The sequence below is a fragment of the Pipra filicauda genome, unplaced genomic scaffold (assembly GCF_003945595.2).
Source record: "Pipra filicauda isolate LSUMZ 115617 unplaced genomic scaffold, ASM394559v2 scaffold174_size2080704_pilon, whole genome shotgun sequence".
In the NCBI taxonomy this organism is placed as follows: Eukaryota; Metazoa; Chordata; class Aves; order Passeriformes; family Pipridae; genus Pipra; species Pipra filicauda.
Genome location: NW_024104262.1, coordinates 1578334 through 1599358, shown reverse-complemented (window position 1 = coordinate 1599358; position 21025 = coordinate 1578334). Strand labels below are relative to the sequence as shown.

Below are 21025 nucleotides of genomic sequence, written 5' to 3'. Positions count from 1 at the left end.
ACAGAACATGATGCAATTATAACTCGGGATATTCAACGATATAATAACAATAGGAATATAAACTTGGCACTCAGATTTGAAATTTAAGACCCTTGTTGTACCATTTTTTAAATACCATAAAATGTGGGGAGAAGTTGATTCTAAAAAGGATTGCATGAAACATGTAGCTCCAGAAAAATGGTACTAGAGCACAAAACTGTAATGAATGCTTAAGTTTATCGATTCTTTTTCATGGCAGCCCTGGAGTAGTCATCAAATCTGGTATCAGGAAGGAATTTCTCTAGGGGCATATTGGCAACAACCCCAGCTGCTTTTGTCCTTTTCCCCTCTCCACTTAGGTACTAAGCACAGATAATCTGTTTAGAACAGCTGGCATGTCCCATTCATACAAGTTTGTCTCTCTAACTGCAAAGGAAAGGAATGCCTGAGACAGAAATATAGATGGAAAATAGTTACACTCAGTTAAGGTTAAAAGAAAACTTGCTGTTTTCTAGAGATGACTATAAAAACTTCTATCAGAAAAACTCCTAGCAGTTTCCAAATTAAAATAAAAAAAAGAGCACTATTTAACACTTGATCATTAGTTTGCCCTCGGCAAATCAATCTATGATGATTCCTTGCTCAAACTCAACATTTAGAATTAAGGTTTAGATGAGGAACAAAGTGCTACTCGTAAAAATTTAGGCATAATCGATCAGGAAATATATTGCACTATTTCTCTATATCACTACATCTATATGACCTTGTCAAATGATATTTTAGTTCAAATTTTAACACAAAAATTTATCATTCTAATCCAGAAAATGGCCAGAATATCAGCAAGTGTGAAATCAAAACAGACCATCAGCCTGATTCAACATTTAAAAAGCGACCTGTAACAGGGCAAAGTACTAGTGAAGAACTACTATTAGAACTACTACAGCAAAGACATGTTATTCCATTTAAGAAATACCTTTATAGCAACAGCCCAGTTAGTATGCTAGAATATATTTAGTATATAACAGAAAGGATTCTAAGCATATCACTAGGAAAAAAACTTTATCGTATGAATGAAGCTCACTGCAGTATCATAACAGGTTCCTATGCTTAAAAACTTTGGATGTCAAGAGGTGGTTGAGGTAGACAGGAAAAGGTTATGCATTAAAATGCAGAAGGTACCACATACTCTGAAACTATAGAGTACCACTTAAATTCTCCTCAACATCATAAAATAAGATGAGCAACAGAGACCAGGATCAGCATGACGCAAAACCAGAACACATCCTCCAATTTTATCCACTGTCCTGCCTTGCCAAAGAGCCCTTTGGACACAGCGTCTTCTCCATGACACAGCCATCATATTTCTACTCCACAAGAAACTATTCCACAATTTAAAGAAACCAGTTCTCCTCCCCTTAAAGAGTTCTTACATGGCAAAATGGAGGAAATCTACTAGAAATGTTTGTTTTGAAATACGCAAATTATGTGAAGTTTCTTCACCGTGAAGGCAAGCAGTAAGATGATACCGAAAATGGCAGTTCACTGAAAAAAAAAAAAAAATCTGATCTGGTAATCTACATGTTGACATGGTGTTGGGCTCCATCATTCCATCAAGCAGTAGATACTTGTCTTAGATTCTTCTACTTGACTACTTTCATCAGATTAAACATCTGGGATTTAATTTAACAGTTTCAGCTTTACTAAGCTGTCACAAGAGCAGCCCCACTTTGATAACAGTAGCTGCTCCAATTATGGCTTGGTTTAGGGTTGACAACTATAATGATTCATTCGTGACACTTGAGAAGCAATAAAAGGTTGTTTTGCATTACAGCTTTAAAAATGTGGGCACTTTTTTCATTTAATTTGTCACTTAGCTTTAGCTAAGAGGACTTTTAAATTGCAGTAAGAGGCAAATGGGGCTTTTAGTTTAAATGTAATCCCCACATTTAAATGATCTGTAATGGCACAGTGTTCAAATGGGAACACTATTGTTTCACAGTGGGCCCTGATGGTGACATGTGCCATTTGTATTCAGGTCCTGTTTTATCCATGTGGCTAAAGGGCTTCCAATTTAATTTCACAGCCAGAAGCCTGCAGAAAACACCAATTAACTTGCAGATCCCATTTGCTGACAAAACAGTCTCCTCCCAATGTCTGGCATCTGTCAGTACTCAACATTTACTTCCAAAGCAGAGCCTTGGAGCCATCATGATCCCTGGCTTGGGGCACAAAGTCAATTCCCCCCTCCCCCCTTTTTTTAAGGAAATATTTTCATTTTTGCAGAGAACAACCAACTTTTACTTAATTTTTCATGGATGAATATTAACAACTTCTTGATGTACTAAGATTCACGGTCCATTTTTTTTCACTTAGACTACAAAGAAGTTTAACTGACCTTTCTCTCAAATCAGAGATTTCAGCTCAACAGGCATCAGCGATTATTCACTGTGTATTTCCATATCCTCTCTCATCTTATCAATGCAATTTAATTAAAAGGTAAACCAAGGGGTTTCGGATAATTAATCATTATGACATACTGAAGTTTTCAACCATGGTCACCAAGAATCAAACAACTAAAGATCAGGATGTGAAAATTATGTACAGAGATACCATTTAAACAGAAACAACATGAAGAATTCAAACTCTGCTCTAAACTCTGCAAAGTGGAATTCATGTGTCACTGTGGCAAACTGGAAGCATTCACTAGTGCATCACTGAAATTACATCTAAATTCTTCTAGTATGAAAAGTACACAAGCAACCTTAGAGCTCTGACCTGTAATCTTGATCCTTCCAATAGAATACCTCTGGTATTCCATAAGTAGCAATTAGCTCATCCAATTTTTTGATGTCCAACAGATGAATCTGAAGGGCATAGTTATTATATTCTTATTCCCAAACTAGAGGTTTTAAAACCCAACTACCTACTTATGTGCAAGGTGTTTTTTGTTAATATGATGCTTTCGAATTGTAAATTACCTATGAAATCAGGTGTCTATACTAGATTTATATTGAAATCAGGTGTCTATACTAGATTTATATTTATATAGATTTATATTAGACCTGAAGTATTTTACTTAGGGGTCTTGAGTGGTGGTTTCAATGGTTTATTTTAGGGGGGTTTGTTGTTATTGTTGTTGTTGGTTTAGGTGTGGGGGTTTTTGTTGCTGTTGTTTTCAAATCAGCACCTTGAAACGTTCAAACCCAATGTGACTTCTACTGAAATAAACAATTTACCATAAAATTCAACAAGAACTCTGATCAGAGCTCAATGTGTCCTTCCAGTACCCTTGCCAATGCCCAATGTCAGGCAGGAAGCACCAGTTAAGTTCTAATGAAAGGCTCAAGTGACCCAGTCAAGAAGCAAAGCCGAAGTTATTTAAGTATGCTTAAAAATCTATGTCAAGATAGAACTGACAAAGTGGCCATATGCCTAGCAGTTGGCAGACAGCATACTAGGGCAAGCAAGCAAACCTTTATTAAACAGAGTCTATATTTACATACTTTTTATGTCCTAAAATTCTCCATAACTACAATGTTAAATTGCTACCTACTTGTGAAATAAATGATAGGACAGACAAAACACTTTTTTAAAAGACATACGTATATGCCACTCCCAGATTACTCTGAACTGATAATACAAAAAGATAAGTATGCAAAGGCCTGTCTCACTCCCTCTGTTAATATTTTAGTTCTCCTACATCTTAGAAGATGACAAGAGGAGAAGCAAACATGACTTTGTAACATAACGATACCATCACACCCTTAAACCTCAAGGTCTGAGTCACCTCTTCCATTAGGAGCAGAGATTGTATGTTGCCAGGGCCATCTTGCTTTTTCTTCTGCAGTATCCTATTGTAAATCTGGTCTCCCTTAAAATCTCCCTCAATTTCAGTACATTCACTTTTTTATTTTCTTTTTTGTTTGTTTGTTTTGATATGCAGGTTACACATGAAAAAAGGGATGTGTTTAATGTGAAAACAGTGAAACTCAAGGCAAAATCCTAGCAAAAACACTGCAGAAGCTTGTAACTTTCACATCAGATGGGAGTGAAGCTGGAGAGATTCATTCAGTTAACAGCATTTTGGAGGGAACTTGCTAAGCACCAGTGGAAGCACTGGTGGGAAGAAGAAATGGACAGTTTAGCAAAATAAACACTATCTGGAGGCGGAAGAACCAACTTAAGTTCTACCCTTTGCCTACTGCACACATGAAGTGATTGAAATATATTTGCAACGGAAACCACAGTACATGATCAACATATTTTGATACTGTTAAGAGGTGACAGAGTAGTTCATGACTGAAACAATACAGTCTGCCTCAGACCGCAGATACAGCAGCTCAGGTAGTGGTGAGGCTGACAGTTCCACTGCAGCTTTCTGGGAATGGCATCTAGAATTCTGATTAAATAGAGGTAAATTAAATTGAATTAATCCAAAAGTATTGCTTATTCAATGCTGCAGGCAGATAGATTCCACCTCGTCTACCTTCAGACAGGTGCTGTCAAGAAAATGATGTTAATATGAAACTTATGGAACAACAGGAGCCACTACAAAAGTTTAACAAAACCTTTTATGTTTATTGACAGCATGTGTTAAGATTGTTGTGAAGAACACATTTCTGCCTCTCACAACCTACCAGCTTAACCCACATAAGCAATGAAGCACGAGACCCTCCAGTTTTCAGTATGGTGGGATGCTGCACGTATGTCCAGCTAGCCATGTGCCACGTTTGGCAAAAACTGTTATTTCCCAGCAAGTCAAGGGATCATAAAAATGACATAGTGAAATGCTTGTTACACTTATATCTAGACTATGACGGAGCTTTGTCTGCTATAATATTAAGTTTAAATTAGATATTGGGAAAAAAAATTGTTTACTGTGAGGGCAGTGAGGCACTGGAACTGGCTGCCCAGAGCAGTTGTGGATACCCCATCCTTGGAAGTGTTCAAGGCCAGGTTGGATGGAGCTCTAAGCAAACTGTCTAGTGGAAGATGTCCCTATCCACGTCAGAGGGGCTGGAACTAGATGATCCTTATACTCCCTTCCAACCCAAACCATTCTATGACAAAATTCTTAGAGATTTTGAAAATTTCTGAAGCAGTAATTAAAAACTTTATTAGCCAGGAACACTTAAGAGCAAGTGTGCTCAGACCTCACTAGTTTAAATATTCCTTTCCCATTTCATCCTGTGTTCTTCTCTTAATTATACAACTATGTCATCTTTCTGGTCACATTTCCCCTAAAGCAGTAGTAAGCATATTAGTCTTCTGTTATTTGATCCCCTTTCCTACTCAGTCCAGTAATGGACTTCTCTAGTTGTGAATTGATTTCTTCCTTAACCTTTCCAGTTTAGCACTAGCAGCTTATATATTCAGCCTCAGTTGTGTAGCTACATTTCCACTTTTTGCATTATTCCTTTTATATCCTAAAGTACTTGCAACCTGTTGGAATTGTACTTCTTTCATACCATGTTTCCTCTTCAACTGCAATTGTCTTATGATGTAGATGATAAATTCAATTTCACCCAACCTTAACTGAACAAGGAAAACTGCAGAAAAGTCTAACCTGCTTTGCCTAGTACCACAGTAACAGCTTCTCAATTTCAAATATGTAATTGTTCCTTTATTATACACATCAACACCTAAATGAGTCTATGCATTTACCCAGTTCATCCCAGAGCTGCCTATACTTGTCAGTCATTGTGGTTCCTTGTTGTCTCCAAAGCGACAGACGAGGGTCAGCCATGAACTGTTCTGTTATCAACGTCAACATGCGAGCTCCATTTGAATCCCTCATTTTTAGCATCTCTCGCACCTAGGAAACGAGTCTTTTAATACAAACTTGAAAAGAAAGCAAAGAAATTGCAGTACAGACAATATCCTGCAATGTTAAATATTCTGCTTCTGTTAAGTCAGAAATGCAATTTATATGTGCAATGTCAAATTTTTAAGTAGAAAAAATAGTCTGCCTTCCCAAATTGAACAAAATTTTGATTTCAGTATCCAATTGCAATTCTTCAGAGAATTTTTCCACATGTAATCCACAGGTGCATTATGCAAACTGCTGTAAAACTGATTTCTACAGGTTTTTCCAACATTTTAGGGGTGGGAAGGAAGAGAACAGCAGAGCTGTAGGTAGTTGAAATGTTACTTCATATCCTTACACTGATCAAGACACATCAGATTGCAGTCCACTGCTGTACAACTCATTAAGTTGACATTGTGTTCCCAAGATTTTGCCTTGTTTTATAACAGTACTTTGAGTAAGACGCAAACAAGTACAGACTGGCTTCGAGAACACGGGAGAGAAAAAGGGTTCAGAGTACTCAACACACCTTTGCAAATAGCAAATTGAGCTGCTTCCCTGATCCATGGTATCCGCCTTGGGAGAGGAAGAGTTTAACTTGTTCTTGAACTTGTTCCTCATCCAAATGCCAGCAATTTTCGTCATCTATGCTAGCACCTGCTGTTGGGTCAGGAGCACCTGCAAACAGCAAGAAAAGAAATCATTATGTTCTATACAAAGAAAGGAGGTTCTTCAGTCCAGGGGAGAGGACTACTGCAGAGGTTTTTGGATTTGTGTTCTCTCCTGTTTTGAATGCCTTGGTTTTAATCTAAACATTCTTTAAAATAGACATAAATTTCTCCTCAGTAATCTTAAGCACTTAGAAATTACAGTCTATGAATAAGTATTTAAAGAAATAATATTCTCTTCTCTAACAAAACATTAAAATTAAGGTGAAGGGTTTTTTCCTCCCATCTCAGCATTTATACCAAAATGATTTTACAGGGAAAATTAAGACTTTGATTTATATTTCTACGATTGTGACGTTAAAACCATTCTCCCCAAAACACCTGTGTAATTCCTGTACCTTCAGCAATCTTGCTCAGGTTTAAGTGACTGCTAGTGAGCGCTGCTATTGATGAACATGAGGAGAATCATCACCTCGGTGCCTCTGAGCTGTGATGGCTCTGCAAAGCTAAACAAAGAGTAAAAAAATCCCCAAACAAATCCAAAGTCTTAAAGCACTAAAGGCATTTCCATCATAAATAAGAGTTACAGCTATTTAAGACCATGCTGCTTCCAAAGGAAGCATTTTTACATAGGCAAAGTCATCTGCAGAGTCAATTCAGAGCAACTCTACCTGAATTAGTTTGGTGTCGACTGAAATGACTAGATTTACATCAGGCAGTGCTTCGGCCACAGGCTGTTATAACTCAAATTTTGCAGCTCAGACCAGTGACTTTCCCCAGTGGCCTCTACTAAAAGATGACAAAATTAACTAAAACAAGTTCTTGCACCATCTAGCGACCTCTCTTTTTCTGAAGACCCCTGCAACTCCATTGGACACTTTTTAAAAGGTCTTCAAACTGAAAACACCGAAACGTACTTACCTATGGGTGTCGGACTCAGCTCAAGGTAAGGCATCACCATACCAGATGTAAGGTGCTTTAAGCATGCCCGAGACTCAAGTTAACATTTTTATTTTGGACTTGTCACAACTGTGTAATCTCTATCTAGGTTTATCTATTAGGTTTTGCAAAGATGTTAGAAATTGAATCACATTACACAATCGCTCTCTTTTAAATCCATGTCCATGTTACCTCTGAACCAAAAAAAGAGAAGAATACTGCCAGGAAAGGAAAATTATATAGATTTGTAAAAATCTGGGGGTTTGTCACAGAAGTCCTGAGAATCTGAAAAGCAAAGATAGCTACAACTCTTCAGATGTATAGGAAAAAAAACATTGATTCTATTGATTCAAGCCTCCATTTCACACTTGCAGCTCTGCCACGGAGATGAAGCTTTTAAGTGGTTGAAGAAATTGCCGCAATTTTTATTCAATGAAAACACAAATCAGAAGATTTAAATCAGAAGATTTAAAGGGTCAGAGGGATGTCTTGTCTACAAGTTGCTGAGACAGTAAACAAAAAAATGTTCCAGCTCAGCAAATTCCTAAACTGCCTCCAATTTCAGAGCCTACACCTGGGAACACTGCATTGCTATATATATATACACACACATACATGTACACACGTATATACCTAAATTAATAAGGAATTGAGTCGTTGAAGATGTGAATGAACTCTCCTGCCTTCCACAGGAAACACACAGTGTTTCAAAAGACAGGAATCAAATCCAAGACAGTACAAAAACCAAGAAATGAAAAACCTCCTCTTTCTGTGAGTGCTTCTATCTTCAGTATGTTAGTTTCAAGGGGCTTTCAATTTGGTCAGCTACACGACATACATAACAAGTCTTTGGCTGCAAGGAACAAGACAAAAAGGGAAATCAAGCCTCACAAGAATAAGTAGTGCAGCTGTTGCAGACCCAGGTTTGCAGTATCACCTTGCAAATAGTTTAAATATTTCATTGCTTTAACACACAAAGAGCAGCGAAGAGGAACTATATAAAAGCATCAGTATACAAAATACACTTATATTTTTTCTTCACCTCAATGGATATTTATCTTTAAATAATCTTGGTATGGTTGCTTTCAGACGGAATTAAAAATAGGCCAAAATTCCTCAGCTAAGCTTCCCTATTTAGGGGAAAAAATAAATTCCTTCTGTAACTGTTTACATTTTATCAAAAAGCTCACCGGTCAGTTTGTGCTAGAAGGTTAAATTTCAACACAGCTACCATAGATTTTTTAAGAACACGGTTCCTTTACAAAACAAGCATGTCCACTGCCCCAGGACAGCAGCACTGCCCCACCAAGGCTATTTCTCCCAATATGATCCCAAATACACCTTTCCCAGGAGCTCAGTATTGCTATACTCACACCAGTGTTATTTTCAAGCCAGGAGGCCAGAAGACTGTAAAAGGTGAAGATGCCAAGCGTCTGAGCTCTATGATGCTGTTTAGCACAGTACTACAGATACATCTGACTCAGAATGATTATTTTCTTAAAAGATCTTATACAGGCTACACTTAGTATGATCAAAATTTTTGATGAGGTTGTATAAAGAAATTTCAGAGTTCATGTAAGCAGCACTAGCTACAGTCGTAATTCACTCATCTTTCAACACTGTTAGCAGTCTTCAGCCGATAGCCATGAACCAACAAGGCAGGGAGAAACCATGTCTGATCAGGCACAAGTCCAAACCACCTTCCCACCACGGCAACAGCCAGGCATCCTAATGGTCTTGCCAAGGAAGCCTCAGCTTACACTGCCCACGTCATTCCTGTTCTGGGGTCAAGACATGACTATCTCCATGTCTCTCAACTAGGCACTTCACAACTGGGTGAAGTGAACCTGACTGGGTTCACGTACAGTCAGGTGATCGCTGTTTCCTCTCCCACTCAAACACAGATCATGCGTAGGATTTCTACACTACCACTTCTCCTCTGAAAACATGGGACTGGGTGAATAGATAAGGAACTATCTGAACAAGCAACAAGAGGGAGCTGTCTTAAGAGACATGAGAAGAAGGCCTAGCAATAGCTGTCAGGAAGGCTCAAGCTCAGCACCAGGCAGAGCTGAAGGTTCAACCCATAGGCAGTAGCTTTGCTCAGCCTTGAACAGCCTTGAACAGCCACCACAAGGCCTTGGCAGAGGTACAGTTTGGCTGCAGAGAGGAATATGGGCAGCCATGAATTTAAACTCTGCCGTGCAGTTTGCTACCAAGGTTAAACCCCGTTCCCTGCTTGTAAACTACTTAGGTGCTTTAGAGGGATGTCATGAGGATAAATTAGGGTTTCACATTTGAACTATGAAAGTGGAAAGCACTGTACAATTATACTAAATATTAAAACCTGTAATTAAACTGTGTCAGTTTATTGTCACTAACACATTAATCTCCCTCTCTTCAAACTCTGGCTTTTTATTATTGTGACTGGTCTTTGAAATATACTTTACTTCATGTAGTTACAATTAAATACAATAAATATTTATAATCAGTATGTAGATACAGACATCTATATTTACTCATGCTCTTTTGCAATCTTAGTAATCAAAGCAAGAATATTGTGCACAACTGTTTGTAACACTGAACACCCAAATAACATTTGAAAACAGGGTAGCAGCCTTTTATATTTAAGGTAATAGCAGGTTGCATGTTAAACATAATCAACTCCCAAGTTCTAAGAAGGAGAAGAAAATAAAAATCAGATTGATACGTAAACTTAATATGCTCAGTCTTAATCTAAACAATGATTACATAAAACCAAAGCTCATAAAATTAATTAGTCAAAAATATTATTATGGCTTTGATTCTCCAAAAGTTTAGACATAAGTCACTTCATCTTGTACTCAATTTCAGAACTCTTGGGTGACTTATAACACCTGTTCAGCAGTGCACAGCATCAAAGAAAAACTGCAACTGCTATGAAGCTGTCAGTGCTAACAACACAAAATATGAAGAGAAGACAGGTGATCCTAAGTTGCTGAGGGAAATTAATAAATCCCCAACAGGTTTTTAACTTCAAAAAAATTCTCTCTTCCCTCTGCACATACAGCAAAATGCACTAACTTATTTACCAACAATATCTAACCTTTCCTGCTTAAGTCCCTATCTCACAAACAACATATAGCGATAAGTTTCAAACTTCATTTGTGTATGGCAGATAAAAGAACATTATCAGAACAGATAAGTATGCTTTATTTTAATTAATTTTACCTTGCATGTGTTTTAACAAAATTCCATCATCTTCTATATAACAATTTTTATATTTATGTTTAATGTGTCTGAAAATACCTTTCCTAAAATTATGACTTTCATAAATTATTTTTTCATTTTGCAGCTACCGATCTTTAATTTTTTTTTTTTTACATTGTAGTACTTATTTACTTCTACTTGAATTTCTGAAATTTCTCTAGTTTTGGCTACTCCAACTCTGGCTCACTAAACAATTCGCATACTAAGCACTTAAGCACTTCACTTTCATCTTTCTTGAAAGGAAACTCACCCGTCATGTCCTACATTCTTACTTTGCAACTAATCTCTCAAGCAACTTATCCAATTTAGGCTGGGTCATGTGAAAGATTTCATAATTTTTAAAATAATTTATCTTCTTTAACATTAAACAATCTCTTTACTAGTAGATCAGCAGTAGATTGTATTCTGTCGTTCAGCCCTACTCTACCCTACAATTTTCCACTAAAACACCTGTAATTTCAGTAAAATACATTAAGTACATCTTAACACATACCTATACACACACACCTATACCTCTAGATTGCCCTTTTGAACCTAAAATACACTAGAACAGGACTAGATATTCTGAAATTTTCTTTGAAGGCTTTTTTTGATAGATGTTTCCTTCTTGAATGCTTCCTCCAGCACTGCTAATAGGCATTACAAATTAATGTTTGCTGAGGAGGTACCTATATTTGCCTAGACAAATACAGAAAAAACTATAGAAACAAGGTACCCCTTCTACTCAGAAGACAAATATATTTCAACTGCTTTCTCCCAGGTTCTCCTCCTTAAATTTAAGCTCATCTGCAAGGGGGTTTGTTTGTACTGGCAAGTAACTTTTACTGCAAGTAGGAGAATCAGAAAATGGGAGGAAGTCTGGAGAAATCCACATAGTTCTTCTAAGAGCAGAGATTGCCACAGCAGTACTAAACACTCAAGAAAAGAAAAAGGATAGTTAAAAGTTAAAAACTAAATAGGTTTGCCAGGACATCCTTATACCAAAAAAGGTAGACTCTTTTCCACTATGCACATAATAAGAAATTAACTCTAATATGAGATTAATATGAAAACAGACCTTCCATCTCTCCTTCCTCCCATCTTGCAGTTACTTTCCCATTTCTACTCAAATTCTCACGAACACAGTTTGACCTTCTAACCAATTTATTCAAGTGAAAGTTTCATACCTACGAAAAGAAATATACAAAATGACAAACACAGCTGATAATCCATTGTCATCCTGACTGCTCTCTTCCTAGAACACACACCTGATAACCTTCTCTGCTACAACAGTACAAAAATTAACAGGGAGGACAAAAGCCTCATCTAAGCAGGATCCGAAGCTACACCAGCTTCCTGCAAGAGCTTTCACATTGAAACCCAATGTAAGGCCAACAGTTCTGCAGTGCAGACATCAGGGTATCAGCATTAATACCTTCCTGTACCGTCTTCAGTACAGGACATTACACACTACAGAACTCCAGTTTTGAAATCATCAGGAACATGCACAGCTGTAGCAGTGTCACATGAGGAGACCAGAACACGAGACGTAAGACGTGCTTTTATGCTCTAAAAACATGCAAAACACTCTTGTAACGTAATCACCACCAAGTCAAAATAGAATGGTAAATACACAAGAGGATTCCCAAAGAATCAGTTGTCTCTCCTGAAGAAGCTGGTGACTAGACAACACATTCCTGTGCTTCTAACAGCATTCTCTTATTTTTTCCTGCAGGAGGCTCAGCCATGAAGCAAGAAAGGACATTGCATCATTTATATCCACCAAGGAACTCAGAGTGATTGGTTATTCCAAAACCCATGTCATCAGGCCAAAGTCAGTGATCAAATGCTGCACAACACAGAATTTTGAGCAAATGAATGATTACCCAATTTTCCTTTTGTGAAAGTACTGCCTAGTTGTTCCATCTAATCATCTCTTATCAGTCATCTCATAAACAAGACAACAAGAACACTGTGGTCAGAGCTCTTCTACGTCCCAGACCATTTATACATACAAATAGTATTCAAGAGCTGATTTCTTTTGTGCATTACTGCAAATATATGAAAACTAGAACTAGTACAGTCACCATGCAAGAAAAATAAAAAATTTAACAACTCAAGTCCTGTATAGAACAACCCTGAAATTAAAAGACTCCTAAGTCACATTGAAATGAATTTCCTCATCCAACTCCAGATTTAGGGCTTCCCTTTAATCAAAGCTGTTTCTGGTGTTTCTGTGCCAGGTCTCCCCTTAATTTTATAAGCAAGTTTTACCTCTTACTTATCTGTGCCTTCAAGTAGCATTTAATATAATTTCTCTTCAGACACCAGTTCAGTGACGTCAAACTGTTCAACACAAGACAGTCTACAAGACAGTTTTGTATTAAACTTAACATGTGAAGCACAGAGGATGACAGAGTGAAGGGTGATCTTAGATTCATCACCCTATGATATTAGAACCAGAGACATTTCTTTTGGTTATTTTTCACAGATTTCTTTTGGTTAATTTTATTATTTTTAATTTAAGGAAATCGATTAAAGATCAAAATAACAGAATTACATTATGAATCCCAGAAGAACACTTATTTGCTACATAATCAGAGGAACTTACATAATTCTTTTAAGGAAAAAGTAATTTTTCGGTATTGTGAACATTAAAAAAATTCAGGCCATGGTTTTATGTGAGTCTGAGAAGAAAAGCAGGAAATTATAGAATGTCTTTTAAAACACAGCTTTTTTTTGGTAATAGCAGTTTATTTTCTTATGCTGCTTGGATTTTCTACTTTGGATTTTGGCATTTTATTAAGAAATACTGACAGTCAATATAATACTGCAATCTTTCTTACTAGGAGAACAGCAACATGTGTAAGAAACGTTTCAGTTTTGTGGATAATATTAAACTAACCTACTCAGATTCATTGTTAAATTTCATAACTGATCATCAACTCAGTTTTTTTATTTCCTATTCTTTTTGCTATTTGAGCTGTGATATAAGTCTCAAATCTCTAAAAATACCTTATATAATAATGAGTAGTGAAGTATTTTGACAATAAGAAAATAGCTGACAAAGACTAGCATGTCTACAATTAGTATAATTGCAGACTTCATATTGATCAAGTCTCTGCAACAGCTTGTCATTTCTCTTACATTAACTACAGTACAGCTAATACAGACATATATAGCCATCATCTGCCCTTTGTTTCCCACCTCTACCTTCCTCTTTTCTAATCACCCTTCACTGTTTGAATCTTCTGTACTTCTCTCATACTGTAATTCTTCCTCACTCCTTAGCTCCTTATGTTCAGAGGTTGTTAACAACTCTCACGTGACACATGCCCTGAGTGCACAAAATCTGAGCATCTTCCTCTACTGCTCAATGTCCTGTATCTCCTTTAAGTTTCACCTCCTTTCCATTGTCACCAGGCAGCTCTGACAATAACCTTCTCATTACCTTCAACAACACAGCAACAGCCTTGCCTCTGGCCACATCTCCACAACCCCCAATGCCAAAAAAAGAGCACTGTTCCTGAAATTCACTTTCTTGCAACATCACCTGTCTGGGCCTGCCAGGGTCAGAGCACCCTAAGGAGAAGGGCTAAGCTGCAGATGAGTCCTGTTACTGGAAACACTCTCGTTTTGTTCTGTCTACACTGTAAGTAATGCATACGTGGTTTTCTTTCTTCTTGCTTTTATTTGTATTGCAAATTCTTTGAATAATGGTCACGCCTCTTGAATATTTAACACAAGACCTGTTCCTTCATTAAAAAAAAAAGCAAAAGATATTTCTAGTTATTTAGATAACTTATTCTTCCCCTCTAAGTTGTCCTTATTCTTACAGTTCTGGTCACCTGACAGGACATTTCTATCAGCTGACCTTACAGGAACACAGTACTCTAATACTAGTTGGGTCACCTCGAGCGTACAACTACTTGCTTTCATTTCAGCAGGGTCCATAAAAAAAGCCATGTCAGAAGCCTCAAGTCACATCCATCATCCTTTAATAAACAGAAGTCGTTCATTGCAAAAAACAGAGTCATTAAAACGTGTGCAGCTGAAAGAGCAGGAAAGATCAAGACCTTTGCTATACTGTAGCTGCTTCAGCACTAACAGGAGAAAAGCACCGAAATACAGGATTTATATGTCTCCTGACTTCATACAGAAACAAAATCCCAAAGGTTGACAGAAATATATTTCATGAACGAAAAAAAGAGTAACACCTACTTGCTTTTATGCTTTGCCATTAAAACAAAATTACACAATTAAAATGCTGGAAGATTACTACAAACAACAAAATAATAAAAAGAGACCATTGGTGGTAAGTTGATAAGACTGTTCCTTTAAGCAATATGGCTATGCAAAGAACACTACTACTCAGGTTTTAATAGCTGGAAAATACAAGCATGAAGCAGAACAGGGCACACACTAACAATATTGGAGACATCAAGCTCATTGTTTATGAATTCTCTTTTCCAAAGAGTACCATTTTCTAAACATCTTAAAACAAAGGTTCAATAACAGAATCCTCTTTAGTAAACACCATAAAATCACAGAATGATTCAGCTTGAAACACAACTAAGGAGGTCATGCTCCTCATTGCCACAAAAAAGCTCACAATGTAAGAGAGGATGAAGCAAAAGGAAGAACAAGTATCAAACTCACCATGGACTTGATTGATTTCTGAATTCTGAGAAAGAATTTCATCTGCTAATTTTTGAGCAGTAGGCAAAACTTCTGTGTGGTGCACTGTGATCAAATACTGTACAAATTTTTGTAGTTGGTCTCTGTTCATTTGAAAGAGTGTCTCTGAAATGGGGAGATGCAGTTTGACCTGATCTGGCTTGCGGATCCGGTATAAAGAGAGTGCCACAACGTGGGCACAGTAAAATATGTCCTTGTTTCCACAGCTACAGGTCACTGAGGTAATCTTGCAACGATCAAAGCTGATAGCTACATTGCAAACAGTTTCTGGCTCCGATTGCATTGCAGGCTCTGTTACTGTGCCACTCAAGTGGAAACCTGTGCAAGGAAAAAAAGAGAACTTAATGATATATGTAAAATATATCTCATTATCAAGAATCTTTTGTTAATAGAGTAAAAGTCGTTGGCTATTTCTGAGAAATGATACATCTTAAAGAACTTGCTTAATTACAAATATGATTAATCCTGTCTTTTGTACATACTGCTTTCATCTCCAATAAAATCAGAAGGGGAGTAAAAAGTTAGTTTACAAGCCCACTGCCATTCTATCACAACATTCTTAAAAGTCTGACAGCGAGAGAAATATTTACTTGATAAACGACAGCTGCAGAAGTAAGGCAGCATCCCATCAAGACCGATGTGAAACTCCTATACCTCAGTAAATTGGCAGCAATTTTCCAAACTCCCCACCAGGGAGCCTGCCACACCTACCAGCAAATGTAACCATTCTCTCAGTAAGTTAGAGGGAAGCAGTGCACTCTAGTGGCATGAACACAGGTCCTAGTCTCAACTGACTCACTGACTCAAGTCACTTAATTTCTTTGCTTTCAACTCTCCCACCACTGAGCTCATGTTAAAGCTCACCTTCCCCCAAGTGACCCAGTAGAACAGCCATGTCTGTGCAGCTCTTCGGAGATACAAACTGCTGCAGTTACCAACACACAGGATGTCAGATTTATAACACTGAATGAGACACATGCACTGTTCCAGACATCTGCATTATGGTCCTGTTTTCCATGCAGCATAACAAAGCACAAGGCAAAAGAGCTATGTTTGCTTATATTGTAAGGAGATGTGCTATACCATACTTTGCTTTAGCAAAGACACCATGTGTAGACACAGCACAAGGTCTCAAATGCTGAAGATCCAACCTAAAACCATCTGTTTGCCCAACATGAAGGCCCAGGTTTGGCTCTCAATGATTTAACACTGAATAGCAGTGACAGCGGATTTCTTTTTGACTTTATGTCAGCAAGACACTAATTTCAGCTCAAGCATTAAGTCAGAGGTGCAGATACAGGGCAATGCAACTAGCTCTCATACGCCGTACCAGTATTAGATTTGGACAGTATATATAAAATCTTGGGTAGATACAAATAAGGTGTTATACATTATCTACTTATAATGGAAATAATATAAACTCACACTCCCTCAAAGTCAAAAACTGATATAATATTCTTGAAATACCAGAAAAGTGTATTGCAGTAAGCATTGTCACATGAAGATTAGATAAGGGGGAAAGGAAAGAAATATATACATAGCTCTAAACAAAAATGCTGTATCCCAAGTAATTTTTAAAAAGCTCTTCAACTTACAGGAAACAGAGATGAAAATCTCTCATCTTTTTCCATTTGTTTACACTGTATGTTTCAGAGCAGGCTGTGCAGTCAGCATCCCTGTCTGGATTACATTCAACTGCAGTAGTCTGATTGATACTCTATCCTGAAGAAGGTCACGCACACACTAACCTTGACTTTGCAAGAGAATGTTTACCAGGTAAAGTAGTTAAGAGTCAAGGCTGAAGAGGCAGTAAGCTGTAAAGTGCACAGACAGGAAGGGGAGAGCATGAACAAGCCCAGGCCTTAGGCAGTATTCTTGCTCTTGTCTCCACGCAACCTTTGCTGAGAGAAGGGGAGTGGAACTGCCCCTCATATCAGGAGCTTCTCCCTCTGCCTTTCCTTTTGGTTTTTAAGTAGTCACACAGCATGTTCCTCCAAGTACCTTCTCTCAAAAAGAGAAACTTTTTAAAAATTAACCAGCTGTATTTGTTTCAGGTTCATTCCCAGTAAGTGAAAGTTGGATTGATGGTCTCAAAGAAACTGCATGGGAGTTTTTTTAAATATCAATTTTCTGTGAAGCACACAAAAAACTCTAATCCATTAGCTGAGGAAAAGTCTAATGCTTATACACTGAAAGAGCATGATCCTACTCTTAGTAAGTATCTGAACTCCTATTAATTCCAGTAGAAAAAGGCCCAATAAAAGATATTCCATTAAACGGGTGTAAAATAACAAAAAAGACCAGCCAGCTACCCCAACAATACTACCACTTTTAATTTGTCAGTACATAATTCAAACATTCAGAAAAAGGTAAAATCCTCCCGGAAACATGAAGGTCCCCAGAAATATTCATTGTTAAAAGCAAGCCTGCCCTTGAATCCCTTTTCAGATACAAACACAGCTCATGGCTCCCTCTCCACTGAGTTTTTTAAGAATTCATATTACAAGAAGCAACATTTAGAAACACAGACCCTCATCTAAACAATGACAGCACTAATAGAGTCAACATACCTAGCCTGCCCTTCTTAACTCTCAGAGAGTTTAAACAAAAACATCAGCTGACCTTGCAGGCTAAAGATGTAGAAGCTGCGTATTAACTATCCCACCAGGAATGCCTTGTAATTATGGAACACTGTTTTCCTCCTCTTTTTCTGTGTTTTTAAAGAAAGAAATTGTTTTTAGTAAATATGACCTTTAAAAAGGTTTCAACACACCAGAGAAAACAATTCAGGAAATTTCAGCTCAGGAGCCCTGGTAGGGTTGTTATAATTAACCCACCAGACATCAAATGACACCACCTCCACTGCCCCCAATACTGCAGAATACTGAGAGAGCTGTTGCTCTCCTGTAGACATAGCCTTAAATCTTTTATAACCTAACCATCTAATATTCTCCAAATAAAGTATGAAAAGTCAGTAGCAGGTAAAAAGTTGATGCACTGTGCTTTGCTAGAAGGTGTTCATCAGAAGTAATTCATAGCTTGCCGAGAAGCAAGATGTTACATGGCCCTGCAAGAAGACAGAGGGAATTACCTGTGCGGGGGCTTGAATATAATAACGTTTCACTAACAGGTCCAAAGATGCAGAAGCCGTCTTTTCACCTAAAACTTGCAATGCCTCACCCTAAACAAGTACTTCCCTTCAAAGGGGAAATTTCTTTTACCCAAAGTTACAAAACCTTGGCTGGAAATACTTATCCATTCCAAAAATCTCCAACACTGAAGAACACTTTTCAGTATAAGAGTTCATTCATTATTATCTAAAGACAACAAAAGAATTGCAGGTGGAAAAGCATGTGTTTATTACAGAAGCTATTTATAGAATAGGCATGTATCACCTTTTCCCTTCAGCTGCTGCAATTTGAAATGTTTTACTCTTTTCAAACCAGCATGTGACCAACAATTCAAGTCTTGCTGACATTTTCAATGTGCAGAGGCTTTGCATTCTGCAAAAGTGTGTTTAGAAAAAGCAGTTGGAGCATTAAGACAATGTATAAAATAAAGCTCTTTTACAGAGGGATTTTGCTGCTGTTGAACACTCACCTCAAACATACCTCAAAAGTTATTTAACAGCCAATAAGATAGTGTTCTCAGCTGTTGTACTTTCGGAAGGGGATTGTGCCAAATGCCATCAGGAGGAAAGCATTAAGAAGTCTGTGAATTTTACAAAGCAATTTTTGCCAAAATCTGCTTGACAGCATCCAGTCAATTAACTAAAAACATTCTGTGACTGTACAGCTGCCTGATAAATGAAAATCTGCACTATTACAATGTAGTACTTGCCAGCACAAGTATATATGCTTGTCATAAAAAAACCCCAACAACAAAAACCACTTTAGAATAAAACAAAAGAAAATTCAAATTCTAAGGCACTAAAGAGGAGAAATAACAGTGGTATGTGGAGAAGCAGCAGCAGTTAGGCTTTTAGTTCCTCAAGTCAAGGGAATCTTGGAATAGGGGATTTCACTAATCTAACAGGCTAAGCAGCAAAGTTACTGCACTAAACAAGCACCATCAATGACATCTCACAAGCCAAATTCATTTCTACTGTCACCCAGTGTTAAAAAACATTATCCTCAATATACCCAAGCCCAAAGACACATTTTGAAAACATACAGACCAAAATGAACAAGAACTGCCAGAACCAGCCAAGTGAAAATGCTGAGGTGGGAAGGGAGGGAGGGTGGGAGAGAGGAGGATGTGTGCAGTAATGCCAATGGTTAAAACAAACAAACAAACAAATCACTCTAAGTTCATCCTTACAATTGAAGGATTTAATGGAAATGCAACCACACCTCACCACTGAGTATTGTTTATCCTTTACAGAAAATATAAAAATGTCAGAACTGGATTACAGTAATACCTCACAGCTTAAAAAATGGTGCTTTTGAATAGCTTTTCACCATGTGCCTTTTGAGAATACTGTACATGCCTCACCCACTATGCATACATTATCCTAAAATCAGGAAATATACCACCAACTGTATTTGGAAAATGGATGTGTTCCTTGATCCACTGACTCTTTTACCAGGTATATATACTTTTAGTCAGGAACATACGTTAGCTGTTTTACTACCCCAGAAGAAGCCAAGAGATGAAGTTACATATATAGAAAAAAATGCAAGAGTTTGTTGTGGGAGCTGGGTAGTCTTCAGCATGCAAGGTAACCTTCCCCTAAATAACCTGATGTTGGTTATCAGAATCATACACTCTGTCTTTAACAATCATTTAAAATAACTTGCAGGCCTATAAGCTGGCATTTATTCAGACTACTATATTACTTGGCAAACACATTATCACTGTGTAAACACCTCTGTTTCATCTTGCCTACCAAACAAAAACAGCAAGAAATGCTTATGGGAAGTAGTTTCCAACCATGCCCATTACCTATTTTTTCATACTTACATCAGTGGTTGCATTTTTTTTCCCAAGACAAGCACAAGTCTAAGCTATATTTACCTCATTCAAATTTTGCCTTTTAAGAAGTAGTTTTCCTTTAACATGGTAAAGTAGTATCCTATATTCAGTTCTGTCTGAACTTTGGAACACTCTAAAAACAGATGAACAACACACTTTGAAATTATTGTCAAAACTTTGCATGCCGCCTCTCAGCCTGAAGCTAAGGTTAAGAGCCTATTTATAAACAGAGAAAACACTGATTTAGGGTATAGACAAGCTTATGTTTTGAGGTCACTGCCACCTAGAATAAAATTGGCATTTTATTCCACTGCAACCACAGAGGATCTGTAATAACCAACCACCTGGATTCCACAACTCCCCTCCATACAGACAATAATCAGAATTTTATATTGCAGAATTTCTGCCAGTAAGACAGTGGGAGCAGCATTAAATAAGACCATGCACACACACCACACTGAAAACTTAAAGGTTCACTACTACTGGCACATACTAAGAACATGCATGCTGCAACAGTGACAGCACTAGTGACTTGAACAAAAAAATTTATTTGTTCCAACACTATGGATTCAACAGCTACATTAAAAGAAAAAAAATCAATCTTACAGGTCTTCCAGCCCAAACCTTCAAGTCTGAGAACTGTTCAACCAATTATGTCCTTTAGACAAAGGCCTCCACTAACCCCTCAAGACAAACTTGATCATATCTCTGATGATCAACAGCAGCTGCTTAT

General features: G+C 37.5%; 1 protein-coding gene across 3 annotated transcripts in view; it reads right to left on the bottom strand.

Moving 5' to 3' along the window:
- The window catches only part of ZSWIM6 (zinc finger SWIM-type containing 6), a 114260-nt gene that overhangs the window by 37981 nt on the left and 55254 nt on the right, over positions 1 to 21025 (bottom strand). For all 3 annotated transcript variants that reach the window (XM_027723516.2, XM_027723515.1, XM_039379749.1), the window contains 3 exons: positions 15280 to 15636; positions 6315 to 6463; positions 5644 to 5794 (listed from right to left, as the gene is read on the bottom strand). In XM_027723516.2, coding sequence (XP_027579317.1) covers positions 5644 to 5794; positions 6315 to 6463; positions 15280 to 15636 — 657 coding nt within the window. The remainder of the gene's footprint in view (positions 1 to 5643; positions 5795 to 6314; positions 6464 to 15279; positions 15637 to 21025) is intronic.